Raw genomic sequence first — 22,011 nt, 5'->3', positions numbered from 1 at the left:
CACCGAACAGGTGAACAAGTGCATGAGAAATAACGAATCAATCAATTCAATGCCATATGCTGTCGAAGTGGTGCCATATTTTTGCTGGTTGCGTGAGTTCGATTTCACTTCCTTATGGAAAATATATTAAGAAGGTTTAGGTTTATTACTTTGACTGATTTAGGGAGAAATTCGATTTAGAAAGCATGACAAAATATTGTCTCGTGTTGAATGATGCAAGGCAGTTTAGATTTATATAAAAAAAAAAGAAAAACGAGACACGGCGGCGAGGCACTCACATCGCAAGAAGCAATTTAGGGTGTTGCGCGGTTTTAAGCACATGCAGGGTGCAACCAGCTGTTGAAGAACACGCGATTGTCACGCCCAGCATAGATTTATTTAACAGGTAACAGAAACACTGCCTTCACTCAACTCGAGTTTTTGTTTTTTTAGGGCCGACAAATTTTAAACCAGCTTGAACCCTCGAAAACGCTCTGCTGAAGCCGCAAAGAACTCTTTGTGAGACGTATTCCTGTGTCAGGTACTTACCAGGTTAGCGTCTTCTCATGACCAAGCAACTTGTTCAGCAGAGACTACAGCAGGTACCTATCTACATTCTACTCTACAGTCCCGAGCTACGCTATATCAGACCAAGGTCAGGGGAAGTCCTTCAAGCTCCATCCAATGTTTGCTACGGGTCATGCAGGTATTCAGATCAAAACACGATAACGTAAACTCCCTTCAAAGTATAGTCTTAGGTTTTCTCGCGTGTTTCTTTTAGCTACTTTCAGCATCAGACATATCTCGGCGATGAGGATTCGCTGCGTGCAAAGAAAACAGCGTACTTAGTTTGATCGCTAAGCTGACGAATAATCTGCTGGCCATATAGCCGGATTGTCACCGTTGCTATTCCACGGATCCTGGACCTCAAAAGAGATTTTACGGGCAGTCATAACGTGACAATGACGTCAGTGTTCCCTGGGAAAGCGATCTGGTTTGGCTTAACCTTCAATAACTTTCATTCAATCACTCAAGATCCAGATAAGAATATGCAAAACCGAAGGGAGGCTCGCGAGCGTCGTGACGTTAAACTCACGTTGGTTTAAAGCCCTGCCAGGCTTTAAAACAAGATAACAAGAACAATGAGTTATTTGAAGCGGCTCACAAATCGTGGGAGTGAATATGCACGCACGTGTCTGCTTCTTACAATCCTGGGCTCACATTCTTCTGAGTTTCATACATATTGAATCACCAATATCTTCTTGTTCGATCTGTTGCCTGTTTTAAACTGGCTGTGCCAGTACAGATTAGCAACTTCCTTTATACCGCAAGGCCCTGAGTTAACAGTTTATTTTCTTGATAAATAAGTTCGTAGGGGCTGCGTGTGCAAGGTGGGCTCCTGTTCGTTCCGTCCAACAAGCTGTCCCCTTTCGCCCCGAACGTGCTTCAATCGGCAAAGCCACGTTCGTTAGTAAAGTACTTAGCGTCGGAGGGACTGAAAGTGGTTGGCATGCCAGTGAACCAGAGCTGAAGTATGGGCTTCAGCGTGCGGACATCTACCGACAAAAGGCACAGGCCTGACAGCGCGATAGACGGCACTGCGTTCGGCCCGGTTTGGCGCATGACTGCTTGACAGACGTGTTTGAGAGACACGCCTCAGAGAAGAGTTATACAAAAGGCAAACGAATCAATAAGCACGTTACGCTGAACATTCACCAAAGAACTGACTGGAGGTCTTTGCGATAAAGGCCCGAACGCAGACCAGTTGACGGGCGCATGCCAGCCTACAGGGTTGGCCATAAGAGCCGCAACACTTATCTCAATTTAGGTGGGAATACTTGCTGAGAAATAGAAATTTGCGAAAAAAAAAATGTTGTGCAGGTTAATATCGTGCACCTTGCGTCTCCTTAGACTGTGGAATCCTCCTCTAGCCTACACAAAAACGTCGGGCATTGAGCCCCCTTTCGGCCGGTCTTTGATTGTGACAAAAATTTGCTTGAGTGACGCTGGCACTGGTTCTTCAACGGCAACACTGAAGTGATTGCTGCGGAGTGCGCATGGCAAGCATTTATGCTCACAACGGTGAAAATGCGAAAACACACAAGAAGGTAGGGTTTTCTGTATGCGTGGAAGATTACGCGCGCACTCCAAGAAAACGATTGGGATTTCTTCTCGAGCATGCATTTCGGGTGTAGAAGACAGCTGAAGCAAACCAAGCAGATGCCTACGGAATGCAGTTGCTACACGCTGTGTCTACCTAAACATGCCTGTACGTCCTGGCCTTCTTTTTATGATACGTTTAAAGAAGTCTCAAAAGCACTTTCAGTGGGCGAGGAAAAACGCCCAGTGCTAACGGTCGGTTGGCTCTGACATCTCTCAATTACTGTTGGTTAGCAAGACACGAAAAAAAAAACCCGCCATATTTATATTTGTGCTAATCAACGCTTTAAAATTTTATATTTGCTTTTAAAAACATCACTTCCAGAAGCCCTAAATCTCAGGGTACTCGCAAGATAAAGATTTGGCCGAATGTGATGAAAGATGAAAACAGCGGACTAAGAGAATGTTGTTGGTGCGCAAGCGAAAACAACAGATAAGTGCAGATACGAGCTTGCCTACAATATGGTACGTGAAGCTCAGTTCGGAGCGCGAAAGAAAAGCTGTGAGGATGTTAAGCTGAACGCTCAGCCTTGTCTACATGTACGTTTCTTTGCACATCCCTAGAAGAGAGCTCTCGCGGGCAGCGGCTAACTACGCCAAAATCTAGCTTCGAGAAGAAAGACATTTTAAGGCCAAATTTCTGTCGAGCAAAATTTGACACAAATGCACCGGAAACATTGGGAGACACGGGAGGGGTGCCCAAGTTCGGTGTCAACGTTTCTACAAGGGCGTCTTCGCGTTGGCCAAGACAAGGCCTCTCATCGAAACTTCGGCACCGGACCCAGGCGTACTCTTCCATTGCTGTTTAAAGATTTCCTGCAGTACTCATCATCTGCCAGATAGCATCAAGGCCTGCCCATTACAGTTGGTTGCTTGAACCGGCTAGTACCCAATAACTGCAGCGGGAGCAGCGAATAGACGCAAGAGAAATACAGTAGGTGTACAAAGGCAAGTTCACATTGGGCTCCGGCCCATACGCTGCTTCTCTCTTTTGCGTCCGTTCTGAGGTTCCATTGCAGATATGCATACACAAACCAGCCTGCCTCGAACGACATGAGCGCGTATAGCACACGCTCGAAGCTACGGGGGAGCGGTACAGTCGTCATCAGTATGAAAGGGAACTGCGATTTTTTTTTCTTAGCGAGAATAACTCGTGGTCCATGGGTTCAAATCTAGGAACCTGATACATAAATTTTTTTTCTGTTGGACTTTTAGTATCATTGAACACTTTTATGGAAGGCATGCGTGTTTAGCTCCAAGGGTGTTTGAAGAACATTAGCTGTTCCCTTTCACATTGACGACGACTGTGCGTCTCTTTTTCTTGGAGTGCGCGCGTGGTAGCACACCGGTGAGAGTGACGGCGAGCCAGTACATTGGTGGGCCGCGGTGACAAGCCGCCGCACGTACCCCACACAGTGCGGAGTCGGAGGCAGAGGCCAGTGCCGAGAGTGAAGGCTCATGCCACGACGAGCTGTGGGGCGTGCGGTGTCGGTGGTGCGAGCGCGCGTTGGGAAGGCTGGCTCGGGGCCACGAGTACAGGAAGGGTCGCCCCCCTCCGCGTGCCGAGGAGGCGACGTGCTCGGCGGCGGCGGTCGGCGCGGCCAGGCGCCGGGCTCGCCCCCGCTCGCCCCCATCGTCCTCTTCCTCTTCCTCCTCCTCCTCCTCGAGGAGGGGATCGGCTCGTGCACTATCCACGGACTCGTTCTGTTGGGCAGGGCAGGGTTGGGGGAGGAGGGAAAGGGGGGGAGGAGGAGGTACGAAGGCACAGCGTGCCACGGTACACCCGCTCAGGGCTCAGACACTTGCAGCAGAGTGAGAGGGCTGCTACTCCAACTACATTATTGCACTATACAGCAGCTACTTGTGCGGCATCACAGGGAGGCGTGGTTACGCGCACTGTATACAAGCCGCGAGAATTGTATCCTGGTATATGCACCTTTTGTTCTTCCCGCAGAATCGCGGCTATTGGTGAGCAGTTAAAGCATCAAAGACAATTAACAGCACCACATTCACTGACTACAGCGCTCGCTCAGTCGCTTTGTGCTAAACGTGGCATTTAGTCTGCGCACAAAATTTATGATGGGCTGTGTGGCAATAATCGCTAAGTGTCCATAAAGGCAGGTGGCCCGCCTACCAAACACGAGACCTATACAATCTGTGTAGTTGCCTCAGGCTCATTAGGCTATGCGCTTTGAGGTTGCTTCCTACGCTGCACAGTACTATTTAGGAACCCGCTTCTTTACTACACTCTTCTCTTCTAACACGCGTTATGACGTAATAACGCATCTTTATTGGCTGACTGCAAACTGATCAATGTTTAACGAAACCCAGAGCGCTCGTTATCGTGAAATACTCTCACGGACTCGTTGCCATTCCTTAAGTGCACATTCAGAGCTTCTTGTATTGGTGATGTTAGGCCACTTGGAATAGAATTTGCCGAGTGGTCTGCGTTGCAAAGCCTTACATTCTTTCTGCGGGTACGAATAGCGGAATGCATTCCGTCATATGTCGCTCAAAGCTGATTTCAAGTCCAACACTGTAAGGAATGACACGGAGTACGTCGCGGAAGCTGTAGCTGGAGCGTAGCATAAACGCAAACAGTGTCATTTTAAATGCTCATCATCTGTCCTATATAGCCGGTACTTTTACCTGGTTGCGAAAGCTGTTGTAATTCGAAGTTTAGTTTTTTGGTTTTCATTTGCTTGACGCGCAGTGCTGTTGAGTAATTGCAATTACGATGACGGCAAATCCCTATATCTTGTTCCTCAAAGTGTGAGGGTTCTTTCATGCGCTTCTCTACGTGGGGTCAAGGGGCCACCAAAATGCGAAATTGTTGGTCGTGGTGTGATGCATTGTCAGTGCAAAAGTGAAGCGTCGTGCACACCGCGTATTTCCTATGTGGACTTCTATAGACATGCATTTACAGTGAGCATTCCTTGATGCAGGCCTGGGAAGGAGGCTGAAGGTCAAATTTTTTCCTCCCAAACTTGAGGGACATCTCATGTTTTCAGAATATAACACTACGCTTTAGCCACATAGTAGTACGTTGTCATTAAAATATGTATCACTGGTTTGACAACTAAGTCCCTCTTCATAGCGAAATCGTCGTGTATGGAACAAGGGAAGCCTCAGCCTGGAGGCAATGTTTTGATAAGGGTAGTCGTCTTTGCTCTAATGTAAACAAGTCATCTTTTCGACATGTGGGTTCCAGGATGAGGCCTGCCTCGTACACACACTGACGATAATTTCAAATCTTCAAGTCCCTGAGAAATATTTTTGCTGTGAAATGTACGTTTGTATACCACAAACACAAAACAGATAGCTTTTTTTTTTCTCGCTGTCAGTTGTTACAATGTCTTTCCTGTGAGTCAGTGCTCTGGTACATTTCATATATCTTGCCTGAACTGAAATATTACTTCGAAGACTCATCGGAATTGGAACACCGCTTTATGGCTGAGTACAACAAAGAATGCTCACATGATTAATTTCCTTAAGCTATAGAGGTGTGTAGTCATTCGGGATGGTGAAGGTCCTACTGTGAACTCGTAACTATGACCGAGGTGAAGGACACGTAACTCAAGTCATGCACTGAAAAAAAAAAAGAACTGTCCATGCAGTTGAGGTTTAGTTTAATGGTTTGGCGTTTTAGGATTAGTCTTGCCTTTCGTCGTGTAGTAGTCATTGGTGACATGTTGGCCGCCTTACAACGAAGGCATAGAGAAAATGACAATAACGCAAAAAAGCCGGTTAGAAGTGATTTAGCGACTTGTGGATAATTTTAGACGTCTTACGTTACTTTGAGTATCCCTGCATCACGCACTGAAAGAAATCGCCTCCAGTCAAGAAAGGGCGTGGTTTCGCAGAGCCATTCGTTTGCACACGAAAAGACAACCGGTCAATATTGACAGCAATTGGTGGGCTGTCACGATGTTTCTGGCAGCGAAATGGATAACCTATGACCAACTGTTATTGCAAACGAAAAGCTTTGCGAGACCATGACTGCAAGAGTAGTAGAATGCACTCATTTGACATCTACTTATTGACCAACATTAAGAGTAGTTCGCTACAATGGAAGCAAAATAATTCAGTGCTGACAAAGAAGTCAAAGGAGTATTACAAGTTTGAAGTAAGAAAATCAGATTTTGCAGTCCTTATCTCACCGTCAATACGAGGTCCTCTTCATCGGACCAAGTCAAACTAGTGTCGCTTAGGCTGCTCACTTCTTCGAGGTAGCTGACTTCCTGCTCCAAGCGACTGAGTTCTTGTTCCTGGCGAATAAGGTCACGTGAGAATTAGGAAGGGTAATTATAGTCATATGCACGAGACAGTCATTGATGTATTCGCACATGTAGAACGCCGTGTGTGATTTGATTCCAAGGAACCTCAAGGGGCTTTCGACAATGTGTAAGCGTCTTATCACCAAAATTTCACTCTCACGTCCATGGCATTACATACCATGTTCCGGGTCTTTGTGAGCTGATCCCGTTGCACTCACCTTTATAAGCAGCTTCCGCTGAAGGTCACATATCACAGCATCCTTTCGCTTGAGGTCATCTTCTAGAAGGGCTACCTTATTACGTAGTTCGTCTTGGGTCTCGTGCTGTGGGAGGAAAAAGATAAAAGAAAGATGTTTGCGCCCCGGTACTGTAAATAGCCTAAAAAACTTAGTTGCGCTTATTGACGCCTTTGAAAGTACCATGGTAGACTGACAATGAATCATTGGCATAATTTCATTCTTTGCTGGTTTCAAGCAGAGAAAGACATTTCCTCGTCAGGGCAAGCTATGACGACGCCATGACGCTTCCTTGCCGTAACGACTACAAACCCACTTGTCAAAACGTTGCCTGGCCCCTGGTGAAGACAAGTCATCTTGTTGAGCCACAGGCTCCAGGTTGAATCTTTCATTGTTCTGCCTACCATTGGTCACCTCAAGTTTCTATATTCCTATGACCTCCTTGTTTTGTTTGGAAACTCGCAATATGCGCCTCAAGTACGCGGCTCACTGACGACAACAAAGAAGTTGACTTCATAGACACATTGCCTCATAGTTAAATTAATTTGATTGATTACATTTCATGAAGGTTCCTGCACGGATAACTTGAATAATATATAAAACGGTGACGATCAGAACACAGAAAAGAGTTACAAACACGCCCAGCAATGTTCTAGCTGAACAGTGCGCATAAGACTAATTCAAAGGGGGGACTAGCCGCAAGAAGTCTGTGACCACATGAACCGGAAAAGCTAACAGGGTGCTTTTCACTCTCGCTAGCTTACCCCTGCTAAGCCATGTAATTGCATCGTAGCAGAGAGTTAATAAGAAGTTGCACGCACCAGGTATGTCTTGAAGGCAATTTTGATGTGCTTCATGGCGGCTGCCACGTACTGCTCGATACCGTCCTCCTGCGTGAGCAGCTCCGAGACAAGGCACTGCTCCAGGCCGTTCTCCGGTGACGGCCTTTCGATGATCACTTTCCGAATGCGGCCCCTGAGATGCTCTCCGCCGTTGCCCTGAGCTCGGGTCGTCGTCCTTGGCGACGGCGGTCGCCTGGACGGCGGCGCCTGGTACGACCCGGCGTCCGTCGATTCGAGTTCGACGGCCTCCATTCTTTGCAGCAAGCTACGTCTCGCCGCATGTCCTTCCATCGTGTTTCGGCTCCACAGTCGGCTCCTGAAGGACTGCTGAGAGTTGGTAGTCGTACCGGGCGGTACCACGGGTGCTAGTCGTGCCATGGCGTCCACCTGCTGTTGTTGCGGTTGCGACTGGTGCTGCGGCTCCCTCTGGATGTCTAGGCTTCCCGAGTCGGCCGAGCTGTGCTGCGCCTCTTCTAGCGTGTCCAAAGCGCCCCGTTGCGACATGCTGATCACGCTTCCTTGCGGTAAAAGAATGGCAGAGTTGGCGGATGTCACCGGTGGCCCCGAGGAAACCGTCGCGAAGCCGCCGCTCCGCAAGGTGCCCCCGCCATTAACGGCGCTCCCGCCACCTCCACCGTCAGTGGGTTAGCCTCGGTTTGCTCTCACGTGGTTCTAACACCGGGCTGGGGCTGCGAAATACCTCGTCTTCCAGTTCAAACTTAGGCGACAACATCTGCGGAGGTCCGTAGTCGGAACCTGACTCTGCGCTCGCCGGTGCCGGCTGGGTTCGCACGGACGCCTGAGCCGATGATGTTGCCGGTGGTGCGGATTCTCTCTGCGGACTCAAAGAAAGCGTGTCCGGTCGCGGAGGCGAGAGCTTTGTAGACACAACACTACTACTTGAGGCACTTGGTTTGTCCGCTGACGCCGACGGCGCCAACGCCGCGGCTGCGGCTGCGGTGGTAGTGGTTTGAAGCTTGGATTCTTTCTCCTTCTTGTCCTCCATGGCTTTCAGCAGGAGGACTCGCTTGAGGAGCGGGATGTTTTGGTTTGCCACCGCCTCGGCGGCCGGGTCGCTGGGTGGGGGCGGATGCACCTGGAGCGTGACGGTCGGTGTTGGCTGTTTGTTGCTCGTCGAGTCGCCAACAGGCTTGAGCCGCTGTAGGAGGTCGGCGACGCTCTTGCGAGACGTCGCCGCTCCCGCCTTCTCTGCCGTTGACGACCTGCCGGCTGCTGTCACTTCCGGTGAGGCGAAGGACATGCTTGCTTGCAGCCGCGACAGCCTTCGCCGTTCGAGCAAGCTCGAGTGCGTTGTCGGTTCGAGGCGCGTGGTCGCGCGGTCTTGCTGTGCGTACGACTCGCGGCGCGATCGGACGCCGCCGCCTCCTCCAGTGCCGGGCGAAATCGACACGTGCTTGGAAGGGGCGTCGCTGGGAGCCGAAGCCTTTGCTGCTTTCTCTGCATCCCGGAGCATTTTGATGCGCGTCAGCAGAGGAAGCCCAGCGCCGATGGGTTGTACGGGACTGCTGCCGCTGGACTCCTGGTTGGTAGATGTCCCCATAGATGGGCCCATGCTCTTGAGAGCCGATGGTCTCTTGGCAAGGTCGGCCAGCTCTTCTTCGCCCTTGATGCATGACATGCTGGTGACAAGGCCTGCGGTATGTGCAAAGTACTTGAGACAACTTCCGACACGCCCACCTTTACCAGCTGATCAGGTAGCACAGGCGCAAGAAGCGAAGTGTTCTATTGGTTCTATTGTGCAAAGGGTCTTACAGGTACCGAGATGGACGGTGGCACATACTACCGAACGACACGAGTCATTTAAGAAGATAAGTGTAATGAAGCCCGGAGAAACGCATGTACAACGTTTATGGATTTCTGGACTCATGTGCAACACTTTCTATGTGTTAAAGCTCTCTGAATGTGCCGAGTTTCTTGCTGCGCATTTAGTGATTTAATCTTGTCTTACACGGGACGTGGAGTAGCCGCGGTGCCGCGGCACCACCCCCTGAAGGCGCCAACATGTACTTTAAGATCATTCAAATAAAGGACGATAATGAATTCTCTAGAAACCATCCTGTGATCTAGCATTCATGTTACTCAAAAGAGGCGTGCATCTCGTGTTCATGTAGTGCTGTAGCACGATTATCACGATCTGTGCTTCGACTGAAAGATCAGAAAGTGTTCCGAAGCGCTTTGATGTATATTTAATCTATGGCGTGATAATTTACGAATATTTTTAATTACAATGAAGTGTGGATGGTGAAAAAAATAACAAGACCTTGTGCTACGCTAGTGTAGAAAGCATTCTTACCTTTGAGTGCTTGGCCTCCTTGAGAATCCTGGCGGGTTTGGAACCGCCTGAAAGGCAACGTGAAATTAGGCAAAATATTAGATAGCACTACTTCTCATCTCTCTCGCTGAAGTTGCCGTTATTATTGCGACTGCAGCATCATTTATTTTTTACTCGTTTTTTTGTAAACACAGTCTTAGGTCCAATTCTTGATCAATCGTGTTTCTTTTTTATGCTTTTTAGAACAAGATAAAACAATTGGTTATGGGCTTATGTATACCAGGCATTTAGTTCACAATAATTTCTGGCTGCCGTATCCGAACACTTCAAAGACGTGCATAAATTCGCTGCCGCAAATAGTTTTACCAGGAAACAACGCAAGCAACACGATACAAGCAAGCACCGACTGAGCCAAGCGGCTGACCTTAGCAACTTATGTAATGACTTGGTGACCGGTGTAGATGGAGTCACCGCCTCGCTGTCCTCTTGGTGATCATCCATTGAGGACAGGACAGGGTCCATTTCAAGCTGTATGTCTGGTGGTTTCTGGGTGCTAAAAATAAAAAGGATTGGAAGAGTGCATGACACGTTTCTAAGTACGACGAAATGAAAATCTTACTGGCACTTTGACACCGTTACAATAAGGGCTATGTGGGTTCAGCATGAAATACATATATGCAAGCATTTCCACTGATGTTTTCTACGAGCGTGTCTCGCGATTTTTTATGGATAAACGGTAACCGTGTCCTCGCCTACTTAGTGTGGCTGTTTGTTCATAAACAGAGAAACTTTATGTTTCACATCTATATTATGAAGAGTACTGGCGACGTTTGATCGGAACCTGGAGGTTTATTGAACATTAGGATGGTTCAGCCGTCGGGAATTCTGCCGTTGCGTGAATTTCATATTTTCATTGTTCGGATTTGTTAGCGTAGCCGGCAACTGAGCTGGCGAAAAAAAAAAGAGAAAAAAAAAGGACGCCGTAAATTCATATGAGGCCCTCAGCGAGGACTGATTTCAGCATATGTGACGGCTCAATGCATTAATCACAGTGTCCAGCGCTTTGTATAAGGGCCCATAAATCAAAGAAAATGTCCCGATTGACCTGAGTACAATCTGGTATACAGCGTGGAGTATCAAGCTTTGGCTGGTTCGTGCCTTATTTGCTTTTCCGCCTAGTATGTACAAGAGTTCTTAATGAATGTCACACAAACTTTACTGGCTGAGTGAACAACTGCCTAGTTGACCGACATTTTATCATTGATGACTTCTTTCTACCCTGTCTTATTCACTCGTCACTGGACAATAATGTACTGACCTGATGGATTTATGAGGGCGCTGCGGCATATGAGGAAGAACAAGGCTAACAAATCGAAGTTTGTCGCAGCTCGTCACCACTTGAGATGAACCTCAACAGAGCCTGCCACCATAGCTTACACGCTGCCTCGACTACGGGTACCACGACATCGCGTTTCACTTTTTTAGAACACACTAAGGCCGATGACCAACGGACAGCCTGCTCACGTGGTGTTGGTGCGGCTCCTGAGAAGCTGCCTGATGTTCTTGACGTCCTTGCGCAGTCTACGCATGGCGTCCATGGAGCGCGGGCCCCTCGAGTGCACCGAGCCCTGGGGCGACGCGGAGCCGTCGCCGGCACCCGTCGTCGACCCCGGCACGGCACCGGTGACGGTGCCTCCACCGGTGCTGCGCGAGATGATGTCGTCCGCTTTCTTCACAGACGCCGCCAGGCGCGCCTCCATGAGCCGCTTCCGACCCATCGCCTGCAGGATCTCCTGCAAAATGGTTGGAGAAAAGGAGGGTGTGCTCGAAACGCACAGACCGGGTTGCGGGCTTGCAAAACCGTACCCACTGTTTCTATAATGCCAGAAGCACCCGTTTACCGATGTCGTAGTGTCCTGTATTATAAGACCCGATTCGCAGAGCCGTCATTCCCCCCTCCGTCCCGTCACCAGGTAGCTTTAGCGTGTCGGGTATTCCGGTAAACAACGAAAGCGGACTGGGTGTTTTACCGGATGAATGGCCTGCAAGGTGCCCCCCCCCCATTCACCTGATGCCGCAGAGCTCTGCTAGACAAAACACAGAGCTAATAGTGCAGCAATCAAGTGTATTCTACTTCGCTGCTGGCGTAACTTTTCGGCAGCAGCGTAATCGTGTTGCTATCGAAAGTTTGCACCAGCAGCAAAGTAACATTTTTGATACTTTGATGTGACTGTCCTGTAGTCACCACGCTTGTACGCTGCTTCTGCATCCAGTACAAAATTTCACAATTATGTGCACACATTACAAAGTGTGTGGCATTGTTTAGGTCTATAATTCTCATTTTCTGCATTCCGAAAGTACAACAACGTAGGTCCTGTGACGATCACAGCAGTCCGCACCAGGTTTCCCCGTGTAGCAATTACAAACCCCGAAGTAAAGATTACCTTACACTCGCTGATTTAGCTAAGAGTAGTGCTCCTCGAAACATAATTACGCTATTTTAGGCGCCTGTGCACACCGGTCATAAAGCGTAAGCGTGACAGTACGTGTTGTTTTACTGTTCCTTGAAAGGGAAACAACTTGTACTGGCTCGCAACGTCAGTGCGATATCTCGAGCTTCACTGCAATTCGACCCTAGACTTTTCATACGATGTGCATCGTGCGCTACATCATCTCCTAGTCATCATTTTCATCCTGTTCTACGATTACATTGTTGTACTTTCCGCTTTCTAATGCATTCCTGTGAACGATGTTGACAAGGGTGCGTTAGAAAGCGATTCTTGTCTCCACCTCGTCGTTCACACTTCACACTTGTTAAACCCATAAAAACACCAACACAACGGTGCATCGTGGACAACTGAGTAATGCTAACTAAACCCTCTAAAATTGGGTTCCCCCCTGCGCTCCGTAAAAGAGGTCGTTGTAGTTATTATTTGCCACAGCATTCACTACCTTGGTATAACTGAAGTTGGTAACGTTAGTAAAAATACTGTCTAAACAAGGTAGTTTGTGGCATTAGTGAGTATATCAGTTTCCAAATGCCAGTATACCATAACCGGATACAGTTTCTTGCCTATAACGCATTTATCGGACCCACTTGGAAATTTGCCAGAACGGCGCATAGACGAGAAACTTTGTACCCGGCGGTGCTAACTGTATTTTAATTTTTAATTGGTAGCTGAGACATATTACTAACAGTGACTAGCTTATTTAGTCAGTAATGTTACTATCTCTATACAGTTAGCAACTGCACCTATACCAAGGTTGTGAATGCTGTTACGACTATATAGTTAGCAACTACCACGACAAAGTGTAGACCATGCGGCCAGACTGAAGATACACCCGTATATGATCCTTCGTCTGCGTCTTTTGCGGCTTTCCCACAAGGCCTAAACAACGCGCAAGGCAGCCCAGTTAAGCCTAACAGCATTTCTTTAAGATCTTCCGTGTCACTAAGAGAAAACAGGGCGGTCCCCACCACGCTTAGAGGGTAAAGGGGAAGAGACAACCCTTTTTTCCTCCTCCGGTGGGGCAGCGGTTAGCATGCCTGTTTGGTCGACCTTTTCATTTTTTCAAGACAACTCAATCATATTACGGAACAGCTTTGGAACCGCGCGCAAATTCCGCGCGTGACATTTCATTCTATTGTTCGTGGAGGATTTCATATATGACATTACATAATCAAAGAAGCAAGGATCAATGCGGCAGGAGAATCACCATACGGTGTGGGTGTTTGAGATCGAAACACTGACAATAGACATTTGACTAAGAAGGTCGCGTACAGCTAAATAAAAAAAAGGGAAACCAACAAGTCACGAAAAAAGGTAAGCCACGGATAAGAAGAGTAGTTAATGAGTTCGCGTAGGCACGGTAATCCTGAGGTCCTCCTCATTTTAGAATGATTATACGACCTATGCGCGCGCGCCTGTTTCAGCCGTCGCGGAAATTTCCCCACGAATCTGAAATGATCTCTTATCTTCACCAACCCTCCATGCCCTGTTACATTGCCGATGCGTACGACCCACCTGAACCTCTCTCTTTAGTGTTCTGACATTCGGCTTCACTAGGCTCTCTCGAATTCAGTCTTCCTTTGTCGGCGCCTTGTCCCAGATCCCATCTACGCATGCCAGCTGCGGCACTGATCTCTTGGTCTGCCCGCATTTCCCCTACACCTCACTCTGTCCTTTGTTCGATTGGCTCCCTATTTGTTCTTGTTTCTCCACCGCCTTGTTTTTTTTTTCGGCTACCGAGGCCTTGTTTCCCACCAGTTTGCCCATATATTCCTCCTAGCAGTGATTCGGGCTTCACCGTAGTTCGATCTTTACATATGTCTTTAACTGAGTCCTTTCCTAGCACTTCCAAGACATATTTGTTTTTATTCTGCCCTTTCTTTCCATCTTCTTGTTCTCGTGTGACGGCAAGGTTCTCCGACCGCAAGTTAATCCGCTTACGGCCACTTCCTGCACTCTTAATGCCCTTTTTTTTCTCCCACGCATTGATGTTTCAGCGCATTAGGAGCTCCAGCCCGGAAGCGCACTGTCAGGACCAAAGCAACGTCGACCCCTTCCGGCAACGAAAAAAGTCAGCAGCAGATGATCGCTCAGCTTGGCATGCCATATGCTTCATGGGCCGCCAACAAGCGGGCTTAAAACCTACCATTAGCGCACCCAAGATTTCTGTCTAAGGGGCAGAGGTTGAAATCTTGGCAAGAAACCATGACAACCAGGACAAGTTATATATATATTTTGTTACGGTGAAGAGAGCGAAGAAGGCGATATATAATCGAGAAGAAAGGAAATGGAGGGTCCCGACTTTTATTACTCGGACTATAAGAAGCCAACAAACAATGACACCAAGGACAGCAAAGGGGAGATTGTAGCTCTTACTTGAATTAAAAAAAAAGATAAATAAATGGATGAAAAAACAATTAGCCGCAGGTGGGATACAAACCCACGTCTTCGCATTACGTGTGCGATGGTCTTACCGACTGAGCTACCACAAGCGCAGTCTTCGGATCTACTTTCTGGATGGCAGAAAGTGCTGTCCTTCGTGTCATTGTTTGTTGTCGTCTAATAATTTAAATATATCATCTTAACTATGTTGAATAACTTGAATATATATATATATATATATATATATATATATATATATGAGTAAGTAGTAAGTCCATCTTGAAAAAGACATTTTATTTTGATGTTTCGGTCGGCGACAACCTCCAAACCCTGCCCCTCGTCTGTGCTCCATTGAATCCTACATTAGCTTATAGATATTCATTTGTATCTCAGGCTGAGTAGGATGGACGGAGAGATAGTAACAGGGAAGTATAGACAGATGAGATGTGAAAAGCGGGGAAGAAAGAAGTAAGAGGCAGTTACCTCAGCTTCGGGATAGTCCTTCATGGCAGAGAGAACGTCTTCCCTAGAGAGACTGAACAGTTCCGAGTAGCCTACAGATCGGACGTCAGCCGTTCGCCTGTTGCGTCCAGGAAAAGAGGAAGGAAAGAGCGGAGAGAGAGAGAGAGAGAAAGAAGAAGAAGAAAGTTGACAGAGAATAGTGGTTACCTGACCTCGTTGGCTAAAAATAACGATTGAGGTTTGCAGCAGAAAGCATTCACATAGACGTCTTCCCTTCTGTCCATGCCAGTGCTGTCTGCTGGAAATCTTTATTGCAATGTTGACACAGATCAATGAACATCGCTACTGCTGTGACTCTCATCATAAGCCCAAAAATCTATTGGCTAGCCAGCATTAGTCGGCAAGAGCTAGCAGGCTTTATTTTATTATTTTACTTTATTTGGAGGGGGGGGGGGGGGGAGGAGCATAAGTAAGCTCTCAACTGATTTCAATTTATTTTCTCTGAACTAAGTTTAACTTTCACTCTGCCCTGCCACTGTGTTGGTCTGTATTGGGAAAGCTAAATTTACCTAGTTCAGAAGGGAATATAACACTGTTTATTACAACCTTCTCACAAGGATAGAGACTTTAGCATTTTGCTACGAACATTCTAGTCAACTTTGACCCGGACTGTGTGTTCGTGCTTCTTACAGTTCTAAATCACGAATAGCATCTCCAAGAAAGAAAGACCGGCGATTTAGCAGTAGATCACGGGCGCGCGAATGGAAGTTGCCACTGACTATTTTTTTTCTTCTTTGAAGAAATATCATGGCAAAGATGATGCAATAACCAGCGCGAACTTACCTATTAAATCCGTCCAGATTTAAGATGCCGATTTCACCGAAGAAGTCACCGGCCTTCATTTGAGTGAGCACTTTTCCAGTTTCGCTGGAAGAAACAGCAAAAAAAAAAAAAAAAAAAACAAGATCAGTCATGAACAGACGTTCATTTTCGAGCTGCAAACTATTAGTATCCTTGAATGCGTATAGAAGAGAGCTCCATTGGCGGGTCAATTTCCCGGCAGAAAATACGACGTGTGAAAGCTACATTCAGCTGTGCCGCTATAAGTCATGCGTATACGAGCATTCCACCAACAAATACAAACACATAAGCTCTCATACATAAAATACGGTCACGAAGACGCGCGCGCACGCGCACGCGCACACGCACACGCACACACACACACACACACACACACACACACACACACACACACACACACACACACACACACACACACACACACACACACACACACACGCACGCACACACACAAGAATGCATACGCACAAGAATGCGCTTGCGCGCGCGAGCTCACATAGATGTAGATGCGCACGCTCACCGCTACCATAATCATGTCACCCTCCTCACTCTCTTTAAGAAGGAGCTTTAGCTATGGGCTAAGTACAATTTTTCTATTCAAATACACGCGAAACACTGAAATATTGAATGCGACAAAAACTAGACGAATTCGGATGAAATGTGTCGCATTTATGTGGAAGTTGCTGCATTTTTGTGTCCGCGTGCATTCATGACAGCCCGCGTTCGACAAGCAGTCGGTCTCCCAGCAACCGGCGAGAGGTGCCGCACACATTTGTGAGAGAAAAGCAAATTCTAGTAACTCTTGGAAGCATAATTCCGGTGTAGCACCTAGAAGTTTTCTTTCTTACAAAAATTGCCGGAAATTGGTAAGTTAAATTATAATATAAAACAGAAGCTCGAAGTTTACAAATCCGAAACTCCCCGCTAAATATAGTTATAGCTCTTCCGTAAACTTCACCTATGAGAGCGTCTCAAGCGGACAAATTTTATGTATGAACTTTCAACTTACATGAGATTGTTACAATGTCTACGAGGGTTTCGCGAAAGTCCTACTAACAAATTAGTGGAATATTTCAGAGCGGTGCATATTACATCAATTTTATCCGTTTGATTTATGTGTGTTATTAGACGCAGTGCACAGAATTTCGATAACGTATTTTTTTTCTCTCTTTATTGCTGAGTTACGTAGTTGTACACCTGATCCATGAATTTATTGAAATTTGCACTTAAAGAAAATTAGTAGCCTAAATGAAAAAACCTATCTCCTAAAGTCACTGAAGACGTTAACTTCTTCTTTTAAATGCGATGTATTTAGATAAGAGCATTCGAGTTATAGTTTGCTCTTAAACTCACCAGTCCATTAAACGAAGAAGACACCGCACGTTTATGCCATTGACGGCCTGTTTATGACGTCGCTGTAGGAATTAATGAATGGAACATTACGGAGAGGTTGTTTCGTGGCCAAACAGGGCAAAAGGAGGGTGGTTGGGGAATGGCAAAGTAGCGGTGGCCCTGAGCTTCTGCAAGCAAGAATCACCTCATATGGGATGTAGATCGTGCATCTAACACGGGGAGGCCCATACCGTATGATACACGGCGACCAGAGTTACCTGGCCGGACTGCATAGGAGCACAAGCGTAACCCTTCCTCACTTCGGTTTCTTTATCAGAATAGAGGAGCGTTGACCCAACGGCTTACGTAAAGTGGCCTCAACTTTGAAACATTGTGCGCGGTTGCTGCGCAGCGCTCCGACAGCCCGCCTTGCTTGCTTCGCCCAATTGAGAAACGGTGTGGCTTTAAAATGAGTACAGGCGCAAATCCTCACTTGAAAGAGGAGGTGCGTGAGGCGGGAACACGAAGGCGAGGACAGCGAGGGAGAACGCCGAGAGCGATGGTGTAAAGCCGCTCCCGCATGTCGTACAAACCGACACACCGTTTTAAGATTGTTCGTTGGAACGAAGTCGCGCGACGAGTAGGGAGCTCCGGTTCTTTGTCCCGCGTCAGAGAGAATTCGCAACAAAGGGAACACGAACGCCCCCTTCCCACGAGTCATTCGATTAAGAACGCCTCCGAAGACTAATAAATGAAGCCCACCTGGGCCCCACTTTGGGCCAGTGACAGCATTATCCAGAGCCGAAAGCCTGGGTGCTCGCAAAGACGGGTCAACATGAAAGATGGCTTTAGAATTTGTGGCCAAGTAGCATTTTGGACAAGTAGAATTGTGACCAAGTAGCATTCGAGACTCAAAATAGTAGTTCTAGCAGCGGAAGGAAGCCTGGTTCCTCACCTAAGAGTAAACAAAACAATGGTAAACAGCACAGTTAGCGTGCAAAAGGTTGGTGTTAGATTCTTAATTGTAGCAGCGGTATTCTAATGGGGCTGACTCCAGGAAACGCTACAGTGTGTAGTCGAAGTGGTCGAAATACGAGTGGTCAAAATTAGGTGGCCAGCCTGAACTACGGCGCTCCCTGAAACCCCGTGTAAAACTTTGGGACCTTAAGCATTAACAGTCGACGCGTTGAGACTTCATTCGCACAGCGCTCTACGTTCTTTCATACAAGTAACCTTCTATAAAATGAAATCATCGAAAATTACGGGAGCACCCTCCCCAAAGGTACATTACTCTGCCGAAACGTATGCCAGACTCACACCTAAGAATCTTTCGTTTGGTTCAAACCTTTCTCTGTGTTCACCCGCAAGAGAGACTGAGTATCGATCAACTAAGAAGTAGGCAGAAGAGTAGGTATGTGACACGTACAGCCCTTGGTTATCGATTAATGAGTTCAGGGAATGCCGCAATAACTTTGCACTCTTTGTTAAGTAAGTATCTATTTAATAGAGTGAGAACTGTTTGTACATTTTCCTTAAGTTTTAAGTGAAAAACCAGTTAATCACTCGCAATAACCCTTACCATACATTGTACTGATCCCAATGCGTTCAGTGACTATTCGGCTGACGGCAACTGCAGCAGTAGCATGCTATGGCAGTAGCTAAGTAGCTTGTCCTCTACTGAATTGGAAGTTGTTGCCATGCGACTTCTGCAGTGATGTTGTTTTCTTATTTGTTGGAAGGTTAGTCAAGCCAGTTCTTTTTGCCTAAGCTGTAATTTCTTAGTAATGGGCCAAATTAGCGCTTACTCGGTAAGTTCGCTGCGTGGGGGATGTGGGGGAGCCTGCGTAGCCAACACTGTGTCGTCCCAGTAACGAGCGCCCATATCGACCATTAATTAACACCGGGGTTCGTGTGTCACGTTCCAACCACGTTATCAGTCAATAAATGTAAGCAAATAAATCAGTAGAAAGAGTCATTAACACAAGGCTTGAAATCTGAACGACGACCGTAACGAAATCAGTGGGGGTTTAAGATATACAAGGTTTGCTATTGTTTACTTGATAGGATCTGTAAAAAGCGATTCGTTAAACACATTAGCCGGCTCACTCCCCGTTATCGAGGCGCTGCACGCGAGCGAGAATTTCCAGTGAAGGCACGTCATTAGTTTCGGCATCCGGTGTCCGCCGTTTCCAGGACGTGTGCGTTCGATTCGTGCTCTCAAAAAGGACACGCGCCATCGCCAACTTGCTTGCTTTTCGATTTCTTCCCTCGAACATCATTAACCTCGTGACGCAAATTATTAAGGCACCGAAAGTGGTGGCATTCATTAAAGCTGAAAATAGCACGTCGGTTTCTTTCTTTCTCTTTTACTCAGTTCTACTACTATTATTGCTTGTTGCTTTATCGTAACGACACATACCCACACGACGCTTTGTTTTCAAGCATATGACCTAGTTCAACGTGGCTCGCAACGTGGCTCGCAAAAGTGATGGTAGTGAGCGAACACACACACACACACACACACACACACACACACACACACACACACACACACACACACACACACACACACACACACACACACACACACACACACACACACACACACACACACACACACACACACACACACACACACACACACACACACACACACACACACACACACACACACACACACACACACACACACACACACACACACACACACACACACACACACACACAAAAGCAATGATCGGAAAGCAATCCTCAACAAGGAAACACAGCGACATCCACCTGATCACTTCGAGTATGCCATCGGCGATGATGAACATCTCTCGCGCGACCTCTCCCTTTCGGCAGATCAGATCCCCGGGGGTGAAGATGTAGGCACGCATCTTGAGCACTAGGTCGTGCAGGAACTCGGGCTGGCACTCTTGGAAGATCGTTACCTGTGAGGATCACAGGGGAGCAGACAGAAAGAGGTCACATCAGGAGACGGAGTACGCCAGTCGAACAGTGACAAAGACACCAGATGTACCGCATACCAAGGTACGCCACAAAGAAGGCAATAGCAACACTGGTAGCATGTACCATTACACTGTTTCACGTAAGAGGTTGGGTCGTTATCATCATCATCGTCTTCATTGTCATCATAATCATTATTATCATCAGCTATTGTCGGGCGCAGGGTGACGAGAGAATGGGCCGACCCTAAACTTCCGCAATTAGCACAATTCTGGAGCAGTATTGCAGAGGAAGATACTTCTGCGTCGCTATCAGCGAACGTAATTACAAAGTACACTTGCCCTCCCATAATTTCTCATCTCGAGATAGGAAAGCAAGCATAAAGGGTCTCCCAATTGTGCAAGCACACAATTTTTTCAAAAGGGAGAACGTTTCTTTGTTTCCAGAATAGCTGTCATGGTGAGTGAGCGTTGGTCAGTTGAATAAAGATGAGCTCGTTCAGGCGCATGGACAAAGTTTAAGGTGACTTCAAGATTTCTCTGTGACAGGTCCTTGTGCAGGGTATCGGTAAATTTTACGTTTACACAGAGAATATGCCGCCTCGAATCCAGTGGAGCGGGCCATGTTCACTGAGCCACTCTAACCACCAGGATGGGGGTAATGTTCTATCGTGCTGATGGCCCACAAGCTCCGCCTATAGAAACGCATGTTCGAGCGCTATGGTCGAGTTGCGAGCATACCTTTTTTAGCGTCTTAAGATTGACGTGGAGCGCCAGCTCGGTCTTGAGCTTGTCCGGCAGGCAGCCAAGGGCTGAGTTGATATCACCTCCGCCCTGCATCCTTCCTCTGCAAGAGGCAAAGGAGAGAGAAGATAAGATGAATAGAGCGTATCAAGGGGAACGGAAGCTACTGAATGATATCACGCGTGACTCGCGCAGCAATTTGCAAGTTTCGATACGGTGACGTCTTCTTGCAAAGAAAGAATGATAGTTGGTTTCCCATGACAACACATGGAAAGAGAGGGTGGGTTCAATGTGTCCGAGGCCCAGCGAAGCAAACGTGGCAAATGAACGGCATGCAAAGGACAACACAGTAGCGATATTTCTGTGCTACATTATTGTTTAAGAAAATAACATAAAGACACTTCTGCACGTAGGTGCCTTCGCACAATGACGTATTCTAACGAAATTATGGAAGTAAAATATTATCAAGTGAGTAATAACAATACATCATTCTACTGAGGCAATAAAACAATGAAAAGCCCGCATTTAATTATTTCTTTCACGTGTTACGACCCTAAGGGCTATAATTATGCATTACGACATCGGCAATCACAAGTTTGGCTTTGAATCATGGAAGAAATCGAAATAAAAAATGTCGCAGTTTCGCCCAAAAGGCGAAGCATAAATTGCGATAGATAATTAGTAGAGTGCTATAAGGAGTAGGGATAGTATCTTTATCGGCTGCATAAACTTGACACATTCGCTTACTAACTTAATTAACAAGTGTGGTGTCAGCGCGCACAAGCAAACATGAATAGATCACACTCGATGACCGCAGACAATCACTGTCAAAATGCTGGCGTGGGGAAGCGCGGCCGCCACAGCGAGCGAAGGTTCGTGCGGTCTATTGCTTCAACGCAAACTGAGCGGCGTAAGCACAGCGCATACAAAGGTCAGAGCCGTGTGGAGATCGCTTGGAAGATACGGTGCGCGCGACAAAGTACAA

At 47.1% G+C, this 22,011-nt stretch overlaps 1 protein-coding gene across 1 annotated transcript in view; it reads right to left on the bottom strand.

Moving 5' to 3' along the window:
• LOC119445144 (uncharacterized) overlaps positions 1 to 22,011 on the bottom strand; it is a 62,276-nt gene that overhangs the window by 3,407 nt on the left and 36,858 nt on the right. The window contains exons 7-18 of the mRNA XM_049664897.1: positions 21,024 to 21,129; positions 20,113 to 20,267; positions 15,985 to 16,068; positions 15,163 to 15,259; positions 11,312 to 11,580; positions 10,212 to 10,340; positions 9,809 to 9,855; positions 8,161 to 9,147; positions 7,474 to 8,123; positions 6,635 to 6,739; positions 6,300 to 6,407; positions 3,547 to 3,843 (exon numbers count right to left, since the gene is read on the bottom strand). Coding sequence (XP_049520854.1) covers positions 3,547 to 3,843; positions 6,300 to 6,407; positions 6,635 to 6,739; positions 7,474 to 8,123; positions 8,161 to 9,147; positions 9,809 to 9,855; positions 10,212 to 10,340; positions 11,312 to 11,580; positions 15,163 to 15,259; positions 15,985 to 16,068; positions 20,113 to 20,267; positions 21,024 to 21,129 — 3,034 coding nt within the window. The remainder of the gene's footprint in view (positions 1 to 3,546; positions 3,844 to 6,299; positions 6,408 to 6,634; positions 6,740 to 7,473; positions 8,124 to 8,160; positions 9,148 to 9,808; positions 9,856 to 10,211; positions 10,341 to 11,311; positions 11,581 to 15,162; positions 15,260 to 15,984; positions 16,069 to 20,112; positions 20,268 to 21,023; positions 21,130 to 22,011) is intronic.

This window comes from Dermacentor silvarum, chromosome 3, assembly GCF_013339745.2.
Source record: "Dermacentor silvarum isolate Dsil-2018 chromosome 3, BIME_Dsil_1.4, whole genome shotgun sequence".
In the NCBI taxonomy this organism is placed as follows: domain Eukaryota; kingdom Metazoa; phylum Arthropoda; class Arachnida; order Ixodida; family Ixodidae; genus Dermacentor; species Dermacentor silvarum.
The sequence above is the reverse complement of the archived record's forward strand: the minus strand, read 5'-3'. Positions and strand labels throughout refer to the sequence as shown.